The 24,618-nt window shown below is 35.5% G+C and overlaps 1 protein-coding gene across 2 annotated transcripts in view; it reads left to right on the forward strand.

Moving 5' to 3' along the window:
- The window catches only part of Nox4 (NADPH oxidase 4), a 90,338-nt gene extending 68,328 nt beyond the window's left edge, over positions 1–22,010 (forward strand). For both annotated transcript variants that reach the window (XM_041649700.1, XM_041649710.1), the window contains 5 exons: positions 6,450–6,569; positions 8,661–8,769; positions 11,405–11,473; positions 12,672–12,772; positions 19,799–22,010. In XM_041649700.1, the coding sequence (XP_041505634.1) occupies positions 6,450–6,569; positions 8,661–8,769; positions 11,405–11,473; positions 12,672–12,772; positions 19,799–19,919 (520 nt within the window). In that variant the 3' untranslated portion in view covers positions 19,920–22,010. The remainder of the gene's footprint in view (positions 1–6,449; positions 6,570–8,660; positions 8,770–11,404; positions 11,474–12,671; positions 12,773–19,798) is intronic.
- The last annotated feature ends 2,608 nt before the right edge of the window (positions 22,011–24,618 follow it).

Raw genomic sequence — 24,618 nt, forward strand, 5'->3', positions numbered from 1 at the left:
CAGCTAACAATAATTGTGCTGTACATACATCTGTAGGCACCCTCTAGAGAAGAAGAATATAAAGATAAATGAAGATGACTGAATCTGGTCTGCTATTTAACGGAACTTGGACTTTGTTGCAGTGACAGTGGAGAATCGTGAGAAGGCTTTAAGCAATGGGAATAAAAGCTAACCTATATTTTCATCCACTTACCGTGGATCAAAAGTAAAACATGAAGCACTGTCTCAGGATTACATAATCTCCTTTCAAAATCCATCAAAGATCCATGAGGTGCTGGTGATATGAACTGTTCAGTGACTATCATGGGATGTCAGGAGGCACAATCCACAAAATGTAGTGGTGACTGCCTAGATGGAGGTGAAGAAGAGAGAAGAAGCAGTCTGAATTTTGGGTGACTGCAACCTCTTTTTACTGCCCTCATGATGGGAAATGAGTGACAGTTTCTATGAATATCTTTCTTTACTTCTGTGTTTTGTTTGGAAATAGCAAAGATGTTTTCTTCCTACATTAATTTGAGGAAGGCACAGTGTCTGTCCTAATTCCATTTTACACAGCTTTGTGGTATTAAAGAAAAGGATGTGAAACCCCAGGCCTGTATAAAGAAGTCAGTTCTCAACCTATTCCTCATTTCTCTGTTCTGCACTTCCTCAACCCTAAGCCTTGCCTCTGAGCAGCATGAAAGCTCTGTGTGAGGTCTGATTGCCATTTTCCAAGCTTGATGCTTTCACAGGGATTACTGTGCTTCCAAAGAAAGATGTCCTGTTCATAGGATCTGTTTGGGGGGTGATTAGTCAGATTGAAGCCCTTTCTGTTGTGTTCCTGCTTATGTGATATGGATGCTTTTCTGGATGTTTCCACAGCCACAACTATGATTTTCTTTACAACAAATAGACTATTTTTTTAAACTTTGTTGATAAAATAGAAGTGATTCAATGGTTAAGAGATGTGATGCTCTTGCAAAAGATCTGAGTTTGGTTCCCAGTATCCACATCAGGTGACTCACCACAGTCTGTAAGGACTCCTGCACCCACAACATGCACATATATACACAGACATATAAACACACAAAAATCAAAAAGAAATCTTTTTAAAATGAAAAGACAAAACAAGAATTATTGTCTCTTGTCTACACGAGGACATCTTTACTAGTGGAATTCTAATACCTAGCTGACAAGAAAGCTAAAAATGTAAATTTCGGAGTTGTATGTAGAATTGAATCGTGAGTATTTCTGATGCCATTGGTGTTCTCTAGTCTAGGGAAGCAATATGTCAAAGGAGAGTTATTCTGTTAATATTATCAGGTAGTAAGTCCCACAGCCCCTAACATTCAACTCACAATTAAAACATACTCTTTGGAGCTTTAGAAAACTAGCAGACCACTAAAATAAAATGATTTTCCAGAAACTGAAGAATGGCTAAAATTTTTAGATTCTCTTTAAGAGATCCGACAAATCAAGAAGCTGGTAGTTCAAAACCAATAAACAAACAAGAGGACACCTATGTGTCTGACAGAGTAACCCAGACGTATTCATAAGAACCGATTCTAGAGGAGCCGTGTGAGTCAGTTGGCTGGAGGTTTGCCTAATGCGTCTAACATTCTGAGGATGCACGCGTGCCTAAGAGATATGTATGCATGACTTAAGCATCTGTGTGTGAGATATGTATGCATGACTTAGCATCTGCGTGCTTGAGAGGCTTTGCTGGTTTGTCCTCCTCTGTTATTATTGCCTGCCAGACACCTTTCAGTGTCAGTGGACTTTAGGTTTGTGAGGTTTTTGTTGGTTGGGGATTTTTTTTGTTTTCGTTTTTGACTAATATATTGTCCTGAAATTCTTCGTTTGTGAAAAGATCTTAAAAATCCAGGTTGAATTTCTTTCATTGATAAAGGGCTACCTGGCGTTTTTGAACCTGTGGCTTTGATCCCCAACATGGAAAGAAGAGAAAAGTAAATCTTAAGAATCCCATGATAGAAACCACCCACTTTTTAACAGAGTATTGTTTGTACATTGCTCTTCAAAAGTATCCTCAGCAAACAGATATCAAAGTTAATTCATAGCCTCAAAAATAGTTGATGAATATGTTTTATAGATGAGTACTAAAATGAAAGTTAAAAGCTACTCTTAAACTAAATGTGTCAATTCATAATGGATATAAGAATATAATTTCAAGAATATGCTTTTTTTTTTTTTTTTGGTAGTTCTATTCCAGAAAAGTTTTATCCTTGCAGATCCTTAAGTGATGAATGACTTCTGTCTTCGGAGGCTTACTTAACATTTTGCTAGCAATGTTTCTTTCCTTAAATGTATATTGCCATCCAAATCTTCTAGCAAGGTCTGTGCTTGCTTGTTTTGTATCCAGGCTCAGTGGCTTCTAGGTGGGCAAGTGTTTTACTGAACTTTACCACTGAGTTAAGTCTCCTGCCCTCTACAGAGTTTTGATCCAAATGTTATGGGCTTCCAGGAGCTCCCATGATCACTGTATGCAAAATCATCATCTGCAGGAGTACAGCTCTGGTGGGGGGTGTCAGGGATGCTGTTAGAGCTTCATGTCTTAGCCTTCATCCAGAATATTAACCTTGAATAGAGAGTCTAGGGGTAGGGCCCAGATCTACGTGTGTTAATAAGCCCTCCAAGAAATTCCATTCACACGTTAGTTTACAATCCATTAAAGCAAGACAGATTTTGAAGACCATCTCTATTTTTTAATGCTCCCTCGCCACTTTTTATGGCTTTTACTGGTGTAATTATCTCTTGAGTGATCTAAACTGCAAATCCATCTTCTCCTGGGGAGTAGTTAATCATAATCATTTTTCTCCCGGATGAAGAAGAAATTGTTACCTGATGGATGGTCTAGGACTGCATGCTCTTTATTTTCCTAACCAAAAGAAGTGGTGATTGGCTGGTATGATTAATGTCTAGTCATTAAAGAAAGGAATGCTGGAGATAGATTCAAAAGGAATTTAGAAATTATCTTTTCTCTAAATAGGAGTTGTGGTCTAGGGAAAATTACTTGATGTCTTGGCATTTAAATTCCCATTACAATTAAATGGCAATTTATTATGCCTACTTTAAGTTATTTTGTGACTCTACAGTGACGGTATATATAGAATAATTAGTACAGCTTCTGGAACAGATTAAATTTTAAATAAGCAGGTTTTTTTTTTTTTGATTTTTTGAGACAGGGTTTCTCCGTAGCTTTTGATTCCTGTCCTGGAACTAGCTCTGTAGACCAGGCTGGCCTCGAACTCACAGAGATCCGCCTGCCTCTGCCTCCCGAGTGCTGGGATTAAAGGCATGCGCCACCACCGCCCGGCTAAATAAGCAGTTTTTATTTTGATGATATCTTGTTTTAGACTCTGGGGTAAAACATAAGTATTTGTTGATTTTCTTAATTTAAAACTTTTAAGAAGAGAAGCCTCAAGAAAAAAAAATCCCATGTGATTCCAGTGCCAGTGCCTCTTCTGGCCTCCAAGGGCCACTGCATATCTGTGGCATATAATGACATGCATGTGTGTGCACACACATCCACACATACAACCACACACACACACAAATTATAATAACAATTCTTTAAAGATTTTAAATGGCTTAAAAATTAAAAAGATATATAGTTTTCAAAGTACACATTTAAAATAGCATGAAATGGTTGTATACTGATCATAAATATTTGTCATCAGTAACAATATCATGATTTTTTAAAGTATGTTATATATCAAAGGTCCATGTTAAAGGCTTCTTTGGTTCTTAAAGTAGAAATGTATTTTGAATATAATTAAGTAGAAATATAAATTTGATTTGATGTTTTTTTTTCTTTTTTTCTGTATACATTACCCAATTATCAGGAATTTTATTATAGCAATACAAAGCAGACTGGGGCATACCACATTACTTACATGAAGCATAAATTATAGATCACGGAAAAAGATACACATTTATGGCATTTGAAGGTAAAGTCTTGGGAGCAAGCGGTGTGGTACTTGGAAGGGACTGGAGAGTCAGAAGTGTGATGATTATCATCTACTGTAAAAACTTAGTAAGGACATTTACTATTTACACATAAACTTTCTTCTCAAATTGTCAAAGGCAATTGTAATATCAGTCTGGTCTATCTCAACTGATTCTTTAATCAACTCCATTTTAACAAACAAATAACACAATTTAGAAGCACTGATGAGAATTTTTTAAGGGAAACATGTATTAAATGTAGAATATGCATATGTAGTTTGGGGTAAACTATGGAAATTTATAGGTCCTTCTCTTAGATATGCTGTCCTTCATAATAGAATGTTCCATCACTTGTCAACTGAAGTTTAAAATTATGCCCATAGCTCAACTGCAGTTTTATAGAAGTGAAGACTTGCATTTAATATCCATAATCTTGTCACATATAATGTAATTGTAAAATCTGGTACTAAAGGTTGCTACTACTCATAAATGAAAACCAAGTTATTTTGCACATTAATGAAGTTAATGTGTAAAAAATTAGATTTGTTACTTTCTTGTCTCTTTCTACCTCTCATAAAAAATTTAGGTCTCTTCAATCAGGGAACTGATCACTAGTGATTTTGTAATCTTTTCCCTTCACCATTGTTTGGGCCGTGTTTATGTGTGTGTGTGTTTGAATTCTATGTGACTGAGCTGATTTAAATATTTCATAGTGAATTCAGTTTTCAAAATATTACATGGGACCTCATTTACTGGTATTAATTTATAATGAATTTTTAAAACTGTTTCTAATGAAAAGCAACTGATTATCAGAGATCCATCATAATAAATCCTTACCATCCCCACCTTGTATTGAGCTTAGTCCACTTCTTCTGTTTTTGCTGTGCCTCATCCCAATGGCATACTATAAATACAATGATGTCATATGTAGAAACGATCTCTGGTGTTTGGGTTGCATTCTACAATTCCTAACAGGTTTTCTCTGTCTCATCACATCTTGTCTCTTTTATGGATGAAGAAAATGGAGTTTAGCAAGGTCAAGTAGCTCATCGGTGATCTCATTCCTAGTAAGTGACTGGAACTTCAAGTTCTAGTGTTTGTGTTCAAAGCTATTACAAAACACCAGAGAATAGCCATGTGGGGAGGGAGGAGGATGTGTTGCTTTGGAAGCAGACAAATAGTAGAAAGGTCTTTTTCATGATTCCTCTTACTTATTTGTTGATGAAATAATGTATAAATATTATTGCTGAAATTTACAGACAATCTCGTCTTTTAAGGTATCAATGCATTCAATTAATCTGTTTGTTATCTAACTCGTTCAATGTGGCATAAATGAAGATGCAAACATTTATAGGGTAGGTCTCAAGTCATTGTTGGTCTTGAATCAAACACATCATCATACAAATAATTCACACATATTTCATGTTTGCTGACTAAATGTAAGCTATGAGTTAAGTAGACAGAGTAAGAATTGTATATATGTAATTGTATAAGATATGTAGTCGTAGGATGTCTTCCTACATTAGGCATATCAATTTTGATGCTTGTTTGGTGAGATAAAAGTTCAGTGCAACTGTCTTATATACATAAGTTCTATCTTTCCTGTCAAGATGCTGAAATCACACAAACCATAAAAATATGGTTATTCTGCAATCATCACAGATGACTATTTTACCATAAAAATGGACCTTTTAGACATCGGGGATACAGTAGGAAAGGGGAAGGGGAAGAGTCACAGTACCCAAGTGAGACAGCCTCTCATAAGACGTCTTTCCATTCCAGATTCACTTGTTCCACATCTGCCAAAATAGCCACACAGTCAAAACAGATGAATGGAATCTGAGAAATGTGGTGTTTTGGCTGAACATTCGCTTCCCTGAATAAAATTAATGTTCTGTTACTATGAGAAGAAGGATGGATACTAAGTAGACAATTCGTGATTTCTGTTTACAGTTAAGGATGTTTAAATGTACACACACACACACACACACACACACACACACAAGCACTCACAGATCAAGGACAATTTCTTTTGTGATTTCTTTTAATTCCTATACTTAATAATTTATCTAGGGCAAGAGAGGAACAATTAGATTCTTCTGCTTTCTCTGATTTCCAGTCCATGTAGTGTATATGTGAGTAAATATGTATGATAGAGTACTTGCTACTGAAGGGTACACTCTTCAGTTTCAAACACAGTGAAGAAACTGGTATTTTCATTTGGTCATTTGTCATAGTGAAATATTACCAGAGCTTTAACCAATAACTCTTTTACAAAATAGTTTTTCCTATGCTTTCCTAAACTTTTAGTTAATGTAGAAATGGAAGGAAGTTCTTGTTTTGCTATCAGTTGTTCAAAACAAATTGCTTTTTCCTTACGACTTTTCACTGTAAGGAACAAAGAGATAATGCCTGAGCTATCACAGCACATAGAATTTGCATTCAGCATGAATAGTTAATGTTATAGGAAATTAACTTATTTTCATTGTCCACCTTCTCTATAGGTTGTACATTGATGGTCCATTTGGAAGTCCATTTGAGGAGTCGCTGAACTATGAAGTTAGCCTCTGTGTGGCCGGAGGCATTGGGGTCACTCCGTTTGCATCGATACTAAACACCCTGCTGTATGTCACTTTAATCTATTTTCTTACTCCAAACAGAGAAGTATCAATATTCAAATAATTCTAGTTTATATATGAAATAGTTCTTTACAGAGTTTTCTTACTTGCTGTTCAAGAAATTTCATTTCCTACTAAGTGAAGTGAAAAATTCAGTAACTCACAGTTTATGAGCTTCAGACCCAGCATGCTCCCTGGAAAAAGAAATCCATCTTCTTTTCCTATTAAGAATTACACACCCTAGGCCTTCTTGCTTGACCTCCTCACAGTGGTGGCATTGTTCATTCATTTTGTGAACAATTACTTTGGGGTGCCTTTGTGCCAATTAATCTTAGAGTTACTGGGGGTGAAACAGTCAATGGAAACATAGACTCTGCTGTTAGAAAGTCAACATTCAATTAGAGCAACTTAAAATAAAGTAACACATTTATACGGTGAATTGTTTCTGAAAATATCAAATCCAGTGAAAAGCTCTGTAAGGATCAGAGAATATTTTAGAACAGGGAGGCAGAAAGAATAGAGATTATAGAGGCCAGGATTGAAATGTCCTCTTCTGGACAAAACAACCATTGCAATCATGCCTTTCTGAGTCTTCAGAAGTATGAGCGCATCAGTAGTAAGGGATTGATGAAGCCATTGCCAAACTACATGCTACTGATAGACTCGGGGAAAGAAAGTCAATGTCTTTAGTTTTGTGCCCACTGGTGACCCCACCAGGCTCCAATGATTAATTCAATCCATGGTCACAAATGGCTCTGGTAAAGCTAAACGGACCACAAATCAAAACCAAAAGTCATGAATCTGGGAACAGGATTGATAGGGAATTAAGGAAAGATGATAGTGATGGAGGGAGAGAAGATAGGATTGGGGGGGGAGAACCAGAATACATTATATACATGTCTGAAATTAATTCATAAAAGCCTTTTAAGCAAAAAAATGTTGAATAGATTATAAAAATAAATGTCTGGGGGTAATTATAAGAGTATGATCAGGGAAAGCTCCTTTGAGAAGATGATGAACACTTCATCACCTCAGCCCTTCATTTATTAGCAAATTTGTAACAAACTGAAGAAAAGAAATGTCAAAGTTGAGGTTGCCCAAATGGGACATACTCTCAGTACTTTAGTTCCAGAATTATAAACAAAGGTTGATTCGTCACCATAAAAACACACAGTGACAGCAAAAAAGGTGATCCCAGATCACTTCCATTCACTTCTCAAGTAGACAAAATTCACTTTAAAATGTTTGAGGGAATATTTTAAAAAGAAGGAGAAGGAGGAAGAAGAAGCAGAGGGATCAATACTCCTTTGGCTTTGTTAGGAGTGTCACGAGTTCAAAATAAGTTTGGGCTACATAGCTAGACCTTGTCTCAGCACAAAAGATAAATGAAAGATATTTTTGAATAATATTTTATTTCATTTCAAGTATTCTACTGGATGTGATTTGGGGACATGTTGGAGACTCTTAAAAAATAAGCATATTACAATCCAGAAATCATTTGTTTCTGACAACATATTACAAGTTATTTTGATATTTAGTATTATAAAAATAGGAACATTTTCTTAACCTCAAGTCTGCTTCATAGTCATAAGTAGGCATCGTGACTTGGAATTGAGAGTGAATGGAATGTATTACATAGTGTGTGGTTGTGAAATCTTTATTAAGTGAGTATTAAGAAAGGGATAAACAACCAAGTTTCTGGAATGATTTTTGCCTAAAAGTGAGGGCAAGGCCGAATGACCTTTTGATTCCTGCACAATGGTACAGTTCACTGAAATAGAGAACTTATTTTTCTGAGATTCATGAGCCAATGCTCTTTTTATCCAATAGTTCAGTTTATGGTCTCAAAGCGGAAGCAGGTGATGTGTATATAATACTGATAAATTTAGCAGTTGATGACATCATAGAGTCAATGTATTGTTTACAGTAACTGACAGTAATAGCATATAGTGTATAGCATGCTGACATGGAAGTGACTGGGTTTGGGATATCTTTGTTTGTCTCTTAGTGGTTGCTTAGGAATGAAAATGTTCAAGAATTGGTGAACTTTGTATTGTTCATCTAGTTCCAGTCACAACTTCACTCTTGATTTTCAAGGGACGACTGGAAACCATACAAGCTAAGAAGACTGTACTTTATCTGGGTGTGCAGAGACATCCGGTCCTTCCAGTGGTTTGCAGACTTGCTCTGTATGTTACACAACAAGGTATTATTAGGATGGTTATTATTTTTTAGTTATCTCATTTTCTAAATATTTTTATATTTTAAAAGCAAGAAATACTCATTATAGAATAAAAACTTCTTTAGTATCTAAAACCAGAGGTAATATCTAACTAAAACAGATGTACATCTTCTCAGATATGAGTGCTTGCAAATATATGTGTGTTCCTGTGACATTCTTTAACATGTGTTTCTGCATTTTAACATAAAACACTCCACATACATGTATATGCACATGGCTAGAAGTGATGAGAAAAGAGAGAAGAGGGATGAAGGGACCACCACAGACACTACATTATCTTCTAAGCTCAATTATAATAAGTTTGTCCCATATTCTTGTTTTATTGTTATAGTCAGCAAGTTTCATGATCCACTATACATGATTAAAAATCAATTTTTTATTTCTTACTCAGAAATAATAGTATTCATTCTTTGCCTATTCTATCATTAATACTTTCCATTAATTTTTATGTATAGAGAGATATAGATACAAATTATATAAATAAAGCTATAAATACTTCAGATCAATTGAGTAAAGGCAAATCTCTCTTACTAATTTACCTATAAAGTCTATATCACTAAAATTATGAAAGTTCTGGCATGTTATTTATATTTTTCTTCAAATCATTTGAAAACTTATTTCTACATCATAAAGTTGTTTTTCTATGAGTTAGCATAGAATCAATTTGTTGTCTTTACTGCTGTGGAGAATTCCATGGCTCCCTGTTACTGACTTATCAATTCCTTAATGTTGGCACTTTTTAACTGTAAAAAGGAGGCAGAGGCAGGCGGATCTCTGTGAGTTCGAGACCAGCCTGGTCTACAAGAGCTAGTTCCAGGACAGGCTCCAAAACCACAGAGAAACCCTGTCTCGAAAAACCACACAAAAAAAAAAAAGTTCTTCAGTGATCATCATTCACATGCTTCATTGCAATATTTCTTTCTACATGGAATCAATCTTGTTATCATCCAGCAAATATCATTAACTGCCAACTGTGAATTAGGATCTAAAGATATATAAGGTAACAAAATATAGCCACGTTTTTATCTTTCTTATATTAGTAGTGTGATAGACAACAAACCAATAAATATGCAGTATGTCTGATTCTGAGATTTCAATTTGGGTAAAAAAGAAAGGAACATAGAAGTCTATCAGTGTTGCTGACAGAGTGTCTGTTTAAGGAGTGAGTTCAGGAGTATCCGCCAAACCAAATGCTGTTGGGGTACAGACTTGAATGGATTGATTAGTCAAGAATCTTGGTAGCAAATTCAAGATGGGGAACCCAGCATTCCAGAAAGTGCTGTGATAGAGTCATATGCTTAATGCAATCAATGAATAGTAGAGGGGTCTATAACATAAGAAGAAGCAAGAAACGCAGCAATAGAGTTGTGTGTATGTGTGCGTATGTAGGGCTTGTGTTCATGTGTTGCATGCATGCATGTGTATTCATTATGCATGTATGTGTGTGGTACTTCAGACTTTATGTTAGGAAAACATTTTTAAGTACAAATCTAGTGTTATTGAAGATGTGGACTTGCACAAAATGTTCCTAGAAGCATGATTCATAATATTCCAAACATGCAAACATCTCATGAAGAAACAAAATACATTGAATTTGTACACTAAAATTCTTTAACCTGAAAAGATGAGCACTCTGACACATAGTAAAGTGTGGGTGAACCTTAGAGATGCTCTATAATTGTTGTGACATAACCCAAATATGAAGGTACTTGGAATAGTTAAGGTAGAATCAAGGTTTTCAGGTGGGAGAGGAAAAGGAAAGCTGTTGTTTCACGTTTTCTAGGTTGCTTCTTTGCCAGTTGCCTCTTGTCTCCTACACTTTTACTCGAGGAAAGTCGGCAGTGAATGACCGTAAACAAGGCACATGTCTACTTTTTTATTTTTATTTTTTTTTCACAATAACTAAATGTATTAAGTTTTGTTTAAAAGAATCTTGGGACAAAAAGCAGGACATTGGGTGAAACAAGATATCTCTCAGTAAGCTGTAGACTTATTTAACAGTGTATCAATGTGGTTCAATAACTTTAACAAGGAGATCATCATAACATGATGGAAGAAATGGAACAGGACATATATGGAAACTTTATACAGTCGGCTCAATTTTCTTTAAATCTAAAACTGTTCTTTTTTTTTATTTTTTTTACATGTCTACTTTTTATTCTTTTGATTTTTCCCTGTGATAAATATCCTATATCCCTATTGTCTTTTTAAATGAAAATTATGTTTATTGATGAGTGAAGCTACAGGTTAAAATTTAGGGCCTTGCAGAAAATAAAATAAAGGATATTTAAAGGGGACTAGTAGGAATAAGATGGTGCTTAGAATGACTTATACTGTATCTTTAGGTGTACATAATTTTTTTCTGCCATCATCATCATCCCTAAATATCAGCATTAGATCAGAGCAAGGTATGAATATAAGAACCTGTCACCTGCCGCTTGTCTTTGTATTTATTAATCACTTATCAACTTCATGTCTACTTATATTTTACTATGATAAGCCAAATTATCTATTGTGTTATAGAATCGCATATGTTAGGTAAAACCTGAGCATTTGGAAAGAACTTAAATGAGTCTATTCATTGTCTTGTTGCTCTCAGTTTTGGCAGGAAAACAGACCTGACTATGTGAACATCCAGCTGTACCTCAGTCAAACAGATGGGATTCAGGTATGTGGCTGGATGTTATTGTTAATTAAATGAGCCCCTTGATAATGGAAGATTTACAAGAAGAGCTGTGCTGGAAAAAAAAATTACTGCAGGAGGTTTGAGCAGAAGTGTCCTATAGGAAAGCCTCTTTTAGAATCTGTCCAAAAAACTCATTACTTGTCCTTGAAGTCAACCATGTTGTGCCATTCAGTTCCCCTCACAGCATGCTGAAGCAAACCTTTTGATTCCATCTTTCCTTTTGGGGTTGATTTGAAGTTCTTTGTCTCTAGGGAGACGGCAGCAATAAGTGTACAACCTTGTGATTCTTTTTCCATAGAGGGCAGTTTTGCTATGGTGAGCAAAGATAAAGCCATGGCCAATTAAACTTGGTCGATCCCAGAGGAATCTCATGTAGAAACAGTAAGAGCTACCCTGCCTTGTTTACGATAAGAGAGTTTGCTGAGCATTTCCACACAACCTTTTGTGTCATCTCAACTCATTGGGACAATGTCTGCTCTTAGTGGCGATATTTTGATGTGAAACAAACTCATGTTTAAAAATATCAAATAGCTGCATAAAATGTGATGAATCTTGGGGCAAATTTTTTTTTCAGGTTAAAAAAATCCTCTCTCTCTCTCTCTCTCTCTCTCTCTCTCTCTCTCTGTCTGTCTCTCTGTGTGTGTGTGTTTCATGTGACTATTCACTGACAATTAATGAGTGTTTTCATTTCTAACAATGTGTTCATCAACAATCATTGATTGATAGGGTAGAAATTTTGAGCTCTGCTGTTTTGGGATAACTTGTCTGCAGTTATTCCCCAAATTTTGTGATTAAATTGTGTTAATTTACTCATATCATGAGCATAATATGACAACTATCCTTACATACAAACATATGTCAGTGACACTTAATTTTGAGCCCATTTAATAGTATGCAGTGAAGTGGAATTGGTTCTTACTTTGAATTTATTAAAAATGAAACAACTAAAATTTAGGCATGTCAGCAATTTATAAAAATGGCATTCAAAAGGATAATGAATTTTAAAGGGAAAGAAAACGAAAGTGACATTTTGAAATGGTTGTACTTCATATATTTCCATTTCTTACCTTCTGTCTTAGCAATTGGGAAGTTAAGATATGGTCCGGGTGAATTCACATAAGAGAAATATGCTATTTATTCAAAGCTATGTCTTATAAAACATGTGCTTCCTTTTTGACAGAAGATAATTGGAGAAAACTATCCCACACTGAATTGTAGACTTTTTATTGGACGTCCTCGGTGGAAGCTTTTATTTGATGAAATAGCAAAATGTAACAGAGGGTAAGTAATGCTCCTCATAAAACTGATGTATGGCTGAAGATCAAATTAAAATCTTTCTGAACCTTCCCATGAAATGTTTAAAGATAAATTGTCCATATGTTTTCAAATCACAAAGTCATTTGAACATTCAATCAAAGGTTGAAGTCAGATATTTACCACCCTAAAAGCAGGGAATACCAAAAAATTAAAACTGATTTAGAAATGGCTAATGAATTAGACTCACCTCCTTTTAAATCTCTGTACTCACTTTCACTTGGACATTTATTTACATGGTATATTCCAGGCAACAGGAATAAAATATTTTCAATGTCATTTTGGTAAACAAGGGAATGTCACCAATGGTTACATTCAGAAATTATTTTTTTGTACTTTATTGTCAGATTGGAGTTTTTCAACGCTTTTATTTTTATGTTAACTATTCAAACAAGAAGTATTTCCAAATGCATTTTTCCTTTTTAGAAGCTGAGGTTCTATGAAGAATGTTAGTGTTATAGACGTGTCTGTGACCTGAAGAATTAATGGTGGAAGGAAAGGCATTTACATTAGGACAGATGAACCAGTCATATATGTTCCCTGAAACCACCAGATTGAACTGCATTAACCAGAAAATACCGAAAATAGTTTGAAAGCTGTGTGCCCAAGAACATCTGAAATTTATAACTTGAGCTTAATTTTCAGATGTTTCATAAGTTGCACTAAAAAGTTTGCAGATGTGGACATTTTGCAATTAATTACTTTAAACATATTTACTGGAATAGAAATATATTAATCCCTTGGCTATAAAAATGATGCCGGAAGAAGCTCTTGTTAGCTACTGAACATTGTACAACCTTTACTCTTAAACTTGAATTGCTGTTTAATTTATTAATAATTTATTAATAATTTATTAATTACTGAATTTTCTTGGAATTCAATTTACCTTATACCTGAAAAATTGATGCCTTTATTGCTAAATTGATATTACTTCTATATCATCAAGTATGCATATAAATTGTAATTGTGTTTTTAAATTTTTTTATGAGAAGTTTGTACATAGGTTAATATTTTTCGTATGACTTTACCATTGTAATCACTAATATGTACATTCAGTTAGTGTTCTAGACATTTTTGGAATTGTTAGTCATGGGAAAGTATACACTTATATATTATACATTATGATTATTATATTATCATATAATTATTTATGTAATACGTAATATAACGATATTATATAACAAGTAAAACCAATTATATGCATAATACATATATAATTATAGGGCAATATAATAATAATTATTATATGTTTCACAGTACAGTCCAACTGCTTGTACCAACTTGAGCACAAAGTCATGAACAATGTCCTGTACTTATGTTTTAATGACAGCTACAGCATTATTAGATGAGGAGAACTTTTAGTTCTGTTTCCATGTTATGGTACCACAATCATTTTTATTAATCTTTGATTGAAATGTCATTATGTCATGCCTGAATGTAATTTTAATAATACATTATATATAAAGGGTATTTTATATATATATATATATATATATATATATATATATATATATATATACAGAGGGTATTTAAGCAAACAAACTTGCTTAAGATATGACATACCTCAGATCTCTCTATGTGTCTCTCTATACATGTGTTTATTTAGATAGACATAGTATTCCTAATGCAATAATGAGCAAAGCAATATAAGATTAAATAAAGCACAAGAGAAAATAATGCAGCCAAAAGTAATACTCTACCAGACATTTCTGAGGCTGCTGCTACTTTGCAGTAACTCTCTTTTTTAAGTAGAAGGAATGCATTCTACAATAACAAAATGTATAGTATAATAAACTTATAAACGTACCAGCAACATGCTCATTTATCAATTGATAATTTTCATCATCAAGAACATTTTTTCACTATTTTCATCTAATGGGAGCACAGTTATATGTATGACAAATCTTTGATTGAAATTCATTCTGTGGTGCATGAATGTAGTTGAAAATTTTGTAATTTTAAAAACGCATCTTGATATATACAGAGGGTATTGATTGATTTTAAGTGCATAGACCATCTTGAATGAGGGTAAGCTTTAAAGAAGACCTCCAAGTCATGAATGCATGGATGATAAAAAGTATTTAAAAGACCATTAATATTGGTGGGTTACTCCCACAAGCATTGTGCCACCCCTGCACTAATCTGTCTTGCAGGCAGGATGCAGTTGACAATAGAGGGTTTGTAGCTGACTTGGGGTTTATGTTTCTCTTTTGTTAACATGTAGAGTGCCGTCTGGTACTAAGAACACTAGCCCCTAGGGGTACAGTTTCTAGGTAGGCACTAGTTTGTTTTCTCTATGTTCAATGAGTTGTGTGGTTGTTGGTTTCAGCAATGGGACCTGACTGTGAGCTGAGATGAGTCACAGTCTTGCCGACAACTTGGTTTATGTGGGGAGTTCAAATGGATACTTTTTGGCCAACAAATCAATTAGATGCAACCCAATCCTGGTACTTGAAGCTTCATTTCGATACAAGAATAGTCCAGGTGCAGCAGCTCTGTCTCCCTGTTATTTGGTGATTTCATTTAGATCACCTTCATAGATCTTACTTGAGAATGTTTCTACTGTATTAGGTTTCCATACTACTATTCAAATGGCCCTTAATTTTGTCTGTCTCTCCCATATATCCTTCCTCATACCGTTTTTCATCCCACTCCCCAGCTGGTGAGTTTGGAACCCTTTTGAGATATGGGCAAGTATAAGAAAGTCAGGTTATTTAAGGACACGTTCAAGATGGGCAAGGCAAATAGAGATGACAGATCCTGTCTCTGTGTTCACTTGATACCGGAGTGAGAAAAATTTACTTTCCACTGTGATTGTGCACCTCCATTGTCAAGGTGACAGGATTTAGAGTCATCATGGAAACAAATCTCTGGACATTTATGTGAGGAATTTTATAAAGTTTACCTAAGATGGAAAATGCCACTTTGGAAGTCACAACATCCCGTTGGCTGTTGTCTTGGAATGAATTGTAAGGGAGAAGGAGTTAAGCAGCCACTTTCATTGCTCCCTGACCCTTGACTGTGAATGTGACGATATTCACTACCTCAAGCCCCTACAGCCATGTCTCTCCTACTACAATGGACTGTGACTGCAAACTATCAGATTAATAAGCCTAAGTACATTTTCTGGGATTTAATACAGTTTTTAAAGCAATGAGTACACTAGATAGGTTCAAAAACAAAAGAGAAACAAAATGAAAATTATAAAATTAGAATCTATACAAATCAAATTCTGTAGAGAACAAAGACTGAGAAAAATATTACCAGCGAACTTGGGAATAACAGCAGGTATTTTAACATGTGCAGCTGATGCCCCAGTGGGAGAGAAGACAGACTAAGACAAAGCTGAGGAATTAGCTACAAAACATCCCTCAAATTTGCTGTAAAAAAATGCCTCACAACCCATAAATCCATGAATCACATGAACCTTAAGAAAATGCTGAAAATAATACAACAAAGAGAAAAAAACTTAGGTATATTTAGCAGGGGATAAAAACCCATGTATTATGCATCATAAACAGAAGATGAAATGCAAAATTGTCAGTATCTGTCTCAAAATATGCATGTAAGAATGCAGTGGAGAGGCACCTCAAAGCACCACCAGACTAAAATGTCAACTCTTGTATGACCAACCAACTGTAGACTTCCTAGAAGAAGCTAAATGTTACCAGATGGTATCCTGCTGAGCCTTAATTGTCAACTTAACACAGCTGAGAGTCATCTGAGAGGAAAGCTCTGCTACAGAAATTGTCTCAATCAGACTGACTAGTAGACATGTCTTTGGGGGTTATCTTGATTATTATTGGATTCAGGATGGCTCAGGCTATAGAAACCTATGGGTAATATTAAGCATGATTTTGTATAACTTCTAGTCTCTTTAATACTTTCTTGACTTTTGAAACAAAGAATAAGCGAAAAGCAAGGAATGATGTTTATAGCCAGGTAAGGTGACTGGCAGCAACAGAAAACTGTCTGAACCCCTGTTTTACATGTGGCTGTGCTCTTTCTGCCTCTTCATATGACCTTTCCCCCCGATTCTTCCCCAATGCTTGTGCTCAAATTCCATCTAGATATATTACTTATATTGTATTCAAGCCAATTCTTCATGTTTAATTTTAACTTAGTCATCTTCTTAAGAGTCCTGTGGCCAAAAATAGTCACAATCTTAGGCACTGAAGTTAGGATTTTAACTTAGGAATGGAGGGGAACAAATTAGTCTTTAATAATTCTAAGTAAATTTTGTCTTTCCTTTATATTATGTGTGTGCGTGTTTTAGAGAGAGAGAAAGAGAGAGAGAGAGATGGGGTACATGCTGAGCATGTGATGTAATATTCACCTGTATACTTGGGCCATTCTGATAACATTTAAGTTCTGCCCATTTTAAGGTTTGGATGCTAAATGCCAATTTTAGTTTTTTCTTCTCAACTGTATTGGACTTGTAGCATATAATTCCACTACTTTATTTCAGTTTGCTCTTTTAAAGACTTCCTGTGAGATTTCTTAGTACAGAAGTAGATCAGTCTGAAGATTAAGGCTACTTTTATCAACATCTTTACTAACTACCCTTTGCAAATAAGGGGAAACTTAGGAACATGACCCAGGAACCATGAAGCACAGGCCTTTCCATTCCGGTTTGTGGTTTTAAAAGTTCTCCACAGCACTCTCCCAACGTTGAGAAGTGTTTAACTAAATTTGTGTGGTTGAAAATGACCAGATGATTTTTCAGCCAGGTATTCGAGGTTTCTATTTTCCAGAACTTTGGAGTTTTTTGCTGTAGATCTATCTCTTCCTTATTTTGTTACGTGGCTTATAACTCCTTTGGCCTCTGTAAACTCATTTTTTTGTTGTTGTTTTAACCCAGTGAGACTTTTGAGGATTTGCACAGTGGTTTTTTTTGCCATATAGATTTTTGCTGGGCAATAAGTGATGATAATCCTAGGCTTAGTTTGTTTCTTTATTTTTTTTCCCCCAAGATCGTAGTTATGTGTTCAGTTTCTGAAACACTTGCTTCACACATTTTGGGATATTTGATAAATATAAAGTATTTGAGAATTTTACACATGTATCATGTGTGTTTTGATTACATCTGCCTCCCACTCCTCCTAAGTTCTCTCACATCCAACTCCCCTTCTCCCCATTTCACATCCTCTTAAAGCAGCAACACTGAGTCCAGCGTGTGCTGTCCTCATACGCATTTGTGTGAGGCTCTACTAGGGACCAGACCCTTAAAGAAAACTGTCCCTCTCCAGCCTCCATCAGCTGTCAATAACTCCTCAGTTCAGGGTAGATGTTCCTGAACCCCACCTTCATGCTGCAATGTTGACCTGCCTGTTCTTAAGTAGGTCTTGTGCAGACAGACACAGCCACCCTGAACTCATGAGTACAGTAGTCCCTCATATTCAGAAGAGTTTCACCCAAGTTCTCCCTGTACTTCAGCTCTTAAAATCTTCCATTCTTCCATCATGGGCTCTGAACCTTAAAAAGATGCCTGCCCCATTTGTGAGAAAGCCCTCCATAGACATCAGTTCTCTTCACTTTGCCAGTTGTAAGTTTCTACTTTACCAACCATTGCACCATCTCCTGCTGAGTTCTGAGACCTGGGAACCAATTTATGAGTATAAAGATATGAATTGAGTGGACAGATTGGAACTAATAGTATTGAGTTCATCCGTAGAGCCTGGGAGCTGCCCTACCTTGGTTTCTTACCCAGATTTATAGTACTAGGCATGCATTCCTCCCTTCAAGTGGGTCTTAAACCTAATCAGAAAACAGTTGGTTACACTTTTTTTTTTTGCCATTATTGCAACCATGGTCAAATCTTGCCACACTATTCCTTATTATAGCTCTCAGTGTTTACAGCTGGGTAAGACCGTGGATAATTTATCTCCAACAGTGTCCATAGTATCTTTTTAGACAACGAAAGCTATCTGTCTCAGGGAAGGTTTGCCACATTTGGCTCTGAGCTTTTTATTTGTCAGCCTGTGGCTTCCTGCAGTAACGTGATCTCCAATGTACAGTAAATATTATGTAAACTTCACATATATATATATATGTATATATACATATATATATGTGAAGTTTATACAATAGTAGGTTTGTCATAATGGCAAGATTGGAGATCAAAATTAGGGTGTCCCATATGCAAAAGCACCAACCCTGAGATGTACCTATAGCCCTTTCTTTGGTTCTTTAATGGAAGAGGATGTCTGCATTTTACCATCATTGCTACAAGGAAACATTCTGTTTTAATGTTTCTTAATTTAATTTTCAAAGTGAAAAGTCTTAATATAACTGTTTTCTGTACTTGTGTGTTTCAACAAATTTTGGTCTTTGTCTTTTGCTCTCCATTACACTGGGGTAATGAGGGGTTTCTGCATTTGTCTTAGTTGGAATAGGTAATTTTAAACATTTGATATCCTAGAAGGAAGCCAGTGTGCATCAATAAACCTTGGAGGGAGATCACATTGCAATGTTTAATTCTTGGAATTTATGTTTTCTATTTCTTACAGCTGCATGGTTTTGATTATTGTAGGAAGTTTTATGTTAGCGAATAATAAACCCATTTGTAATTTTTCATGGATATAGCAGTATATATCTTCCCCCCAGGTCGATAAAAAATGCTGCTTTCCAACTGGTAGTGATTTTCAGTCTCTTTTTTTAACTACGGCTCATGCAACTCCATGGGAAAAGTTTAGAACAACATTCATAAAATGCCAATTAAAAAGTTGTCACCTCTTCACTCTTTCTCTTAGTGTGGTCACCACTGGCCTGTGGTGAAAGTATTAGATGCATGCATAATTTCCACCAGCCAATTTATGCTCACAGTTACATTGTTCCGAATTCATCCATGAATGTCATAATTGGAAAGTTGCTTTAAAATGTAAAGCAGCATGAAATTAACTTTTCCAATACCTTAAACCCACGTTCATACAGCTCAATGCTTGTCGTGTTCTGTCATATTTGTACCTGATTACCCATTTCTTCTCTTTCCAGGAAAACAGTTGGAGTTTTCTGCTGTGGACCAAGTTCGATTTCCAAAACTCTTCATAATATAAGTAACCGGAGCAACTCGTATGGGACAAGATTTGAATATAACAAAGAATCCTTCAGCTGAAGCCTTAGGGAACTAATCTTTTGAGGACTATAAAGAAGGAACAGTGCAATTTCTAAGACTTGGAAACTTAGCTGAATCAAACAACTGTGCTACGCCAAAGAATATCAAGGTTTTATTATTTATGATTATTTAAAATGAGATTGCAAAGAATGTTGCAAAATGACATGTTTAATCTGCGAGCCAAAGAGGCCCTGAAGAATATTTGATGTGGTGATTCACATTTTGATGGGCAAATTAAAAAGAATGCTGTTAGATGCACACTGTTGATTTTTATGGGAGATTCAAGAACTCTCTTGCGAGGAGCTGAGCTTACTCTGAAGCTGATAGCGGCAGTCCTCCTTAAATTGTTTTTGGTTGAGCAGATTCAAGATTGAACAAAATTAAAAATTCATTGAAACTAGACTTCATTTTCTCCGTTTTGCGTAAGTGGAGTCGCTTTCATTTGGAAAGGATCCTGGCCAACCCTTGGAGTTGGAAGCAGCAGCACAAAACTTTGTATCGATACGGGTACTTCATGTTCACTGATAATTTTCTCTGCTCACTCTGTTGTCTCCCTGTGTTGTGTGTACTGCACAGGCTCCCAGGCCATCTGCCCTTGTTGATACAGTATCTGCTTTCTTTTTTTTGTACCTTATCCTCTACTAGGGAAATCTGCATTCCCTCAGCAGGCCTTCCACACAATGATTTAATTGATCTAGTTTATCACCAATTTGCTCAATTTAGTGCTTTTGCATAGTAATGAAAACTGGGAAAGTTAGCCTCCTAGAGTGCTTGGCTTAGTTTATGCTTAGACACCAAAGAGCAAATCGTAGACACCAAAGAGCAAATCTTGCAGGGAACACTGAAGCACAAAACATCTCTCCCTTGTCTCCCTTTGTTTTCATAGAGATGTTGAAGTTACATTCCTGCAGTGCGACCCTCACTTTGCTTCCTAGAAAAGTGGGACTATTTCACTATTTATTCAAATTTAAGTTAAGAATCACTAATACGATTTTTGCACTGTTTCATATCATGGTGAGTTATTAGATATAAATTTCCTATTCTCGTGATCCAATCGGTTTATGGCCTTTCATTATTTAATATATTTTAATCAGAAGGAAAATCTACTTTACGAACTTAATTAAGGTAATCATACAATTTGTCCATTTAATTTGGTACATAGCTATTAATGCTATCAAGTGTAATACATTGCTGTAATCAGTTTCTTGCCTTATTTTTGGTAGTCTTTTGTATGTCACATAACAATGGTAAATGCTGTTATTATTTGATTTTGGTGTCATTCACCACTCACAAACAAGTATACTAAAACAGCTAGCATCAAATGACCACATGTGTATTTATTACACATATTTTTTTCTTTCCTTGAAACACTTTCTTATCACTTCTATGGGCAATGTGCAATGCTCATGTAGATTGAGCTCTGAAGACATATATATAGAGAAACACACACATATATATATATAATCATTACGTCTTGGTAATGCTCAGATACAGATCAGAAAGAACTCACAAAAAGAAATGAGTTTATCCAGGCTTGTATACAATAATGAATCCTTATTAATCATAACATTCATGTGATTATGTAAATTCATCAAATTTCAATAATTCAGATCAAACATTTAGAAAAGAAGAATGACATTTCCGAGCTTATATGTGATGATAGATGGGCCTCCTTGCCTGATCTAAATTCCAGTGCATGTGCAAGCATCTATGAGTTAAAAATAGTTTTATTTTAGCAGGAATCTAATTAAAGCTTTATCACACATATAGAAGACAGCTTTGTTTGTTTTGACAAATTCTTTCTATGGTGGTGGTTATTGTTATGTATACTTTAAATCCCTAATTTTAATGGCAATAAATATAAAATTGAAGTGGTGTCCATGAATCTCTTTTACAACAGATATGTCTGCAATTTGGTACGATAACCTTAAGAATTTGGATTCTGCAACTATAAATGTCATAGTTTAGTCATATAACTGTGGGTTAAGATTTTTCATTTGGGCTCAGTTAATATTTGTAGTACTGTTTTTTTAATTTGCTTTGAAAAATTGTTTTGTATAGAAAAATTGTCCTCAAGTTTAAACAATTAAAAAATTGTTTAAGGCCAAAGTTAGCTTTAAGCTTATTTTTCTCCTGTCTCTTCTTCCCAAGTGTAGAATTACAAGCATTACTGCCATGCAAAATACAAGTTATTTTAGGTAAGATATCTATTTGAGAACATAATGTAAATCATATTATGATATATATTGAAGATAATATAAGGCCACAAACATCCTCAAATGGCAAGATCATATATCAAAGAATCTCTAGAGAACATGATTTCTGCTGTGGGTCGTTCTCCTTGCACATTCCCTTTCTTCTTTGAAGAAATTATCAATAATTTATAAATTTATACTAACAAGTTTTCTTTGTGGATAGAGAGAATGCTCTTTATATGCTGCTAAGTAAATAATTCAATGATGCTTTGTATCAGGTTTTAATTTTGCATCTCATTTAGGTGAAGGGAAGAGGCTGTCGTTTTACATATAACTAAGACCAAAAAGTTTAGATTCATATACATACTCATATATATGAATTTATATGTGTGTGTGTGTGTGTGTGTGTGTGTGTACCACATGTGTGCCTTTTGTCTGTGAAATCAGCAGGAGACATCAGATTCCATCTGTGTGTGCATGCCCGTACATGTTTGAGGCTTAGTTCTCTTTTCAGGGTTAATTTCTGGTAAGAAAGAAACAGTGCACAATTCCTCATTTGTTGAATCAAAAATATCAGTTGAGTAATTGTGAATAGGCACTCTTAAAAGGCATGTTGAACAATCCACATGCTACAATGTTTTCTGCATAGCTATGTGATTATGACTTACTTACCCAATCAGTGATTCCTTAGAACACTTATCAAAAAAGTAATAAATTTTATTTACAGGACATTGTTGGAAGCTTCCTAGAGAAAAAAGGTGACATTATCATCAGTGAATAATACAATTACACAGATGCTAAATAATGTTCATCATATTAACATATTTTTGTATTTAACATGGTATTTTATTCTTATATAAAATCATACATGCATACAATATATTACCACATTTATCCCTTTTTCCTCTCCCTACATCCTCCTGGGTCTACCTCCTACCTTCTGTCCCCCACTCCCAACTTCATATCCTCTCTTTTCTTTTACCCACTGAGTTCAATGTGTGCTACTGTTGTATAGCACTGTTACTGAAGAGACATTAATAAAAATGTCTGCTCACCCCGGATATGGAGTTCAAGTTGGTGAACCAATGAGTATTATTGGGGTTTCTCACAGGAATTTGAGTGAGGGGTTACTTACAGAAACATAAACCAAAAGCTCACCCAACACGGATAACAGCTCCTCATCCCTAGGATGTACTAGGTTCCTAAGATACAAAAGACACCTGGAAATCCAGCTCTCACTGCAGAACTTACTGTTAGTTTGATAGTAGGAAGGGTCCCTTTTGCAGTCATCTCAGTTGGTCTTAGCATCTCTTAGGAAGCTCTGCATCTTCCAGATGTTTTGGCTCCTATGAGCATCTTTTAATCAACTAGTTTGACTCGGAGTTTTGTCCCTCAATAGTCTTTTACAGTTTATCTGTGCTTGGGGACAGAGGAACCTTGTAAATCTGGTCTGTTTTACTGACTCCCCAAAGCATTTGCGTCGCTTGCTTCCTGAACTTCATGAGATTTAATGTGTGAAGGAATATTTAACCACCCTTTATAATATTCTGAGCTTAGAATCTTTCCTCCAAAAAGAAATGTTTTATCTCAGAGGAATTTGCTACACAACAGCCACCCATAAGGACACAAGTGTGGAGCCACCCACTGGAGAATGGCCTATCTATTAGGGACCACTCTTATAAAGAGAACTGACCCAACCTCCTTTAGAAGCTGTAAACTGTCCATAGTTAATCATCTAGGGGTGGGAGCTCATGAGTTTCTTCTACCTTCCTGATAGAATGTTGAGTGACATGATCTTGTGTAGATCTTGTATAAGCAACTCTACCAGCCCTGAGTTCATGAGAACATCATGCCTGTCCTGTCCGGAAGACTGTTTTGACACCATCCTCCCCTAACTTCTGCCTCTTAAGTATTCCTGTTCCCTCTTCCACAATGTTTCCTTCATTTTGGGGAAAGACTTGTGAGATAGATGATAGTCTATTGATAGCTGAGCACTCCACAGATAATGTGACCAATATGTAAAAGCATTTGCCACGGAAGCCTGATGATCTGAGCTCTGTATACAGAACCAGTGCAGACACATATCCCAGACCTCCCCCATTAGGAAGTCGGGCATATACAGGAATATTCCCAGAAACATGTAGGATAGTTAATCTGAAGTATGTAGCACAAAAGAAATGATAAAAAGGACTATCTCATCAGGGTAGGAGAACTGATTCCCAAAAAGTTTTCCTCTGACCTCCACAAGTAGAGCACAGCATTCATGTGCCAATCTCTCTCCTCCCCCTCTCAAATAATAAATATAACAATTGCTATTTATGAAAAAGTTTCCTTTTCTTTTGGTAGCTATGACATTTCCACATTCAGTTATGATGTAGTAATATAAAATGCTGAAGTTAGAACTCTTCTTTTGTACTTAAACTGGTGCCCAAAGAGAGCATGTGACATATTTTAAGATATCCATTTATAGCAGAATTCAGTTTATAGAAATCTGCTGCCAGGCT

Source organism: Microtus oregoni, unplaced genomic scaffold (genome assembly GCF_018167655.1).
Source record: "Microtus oregoni isolate MIOR12 unplaced genomic scaffold, Mior012 000000F_ref0000247, whole genome shotgun sequence".
NCBI classification, from domain to species: Eukaryota; Metazoa; Chordata; class Mammalia; order Rodentia; family Cricetidae; genus Microtus; species Microtus oregoni.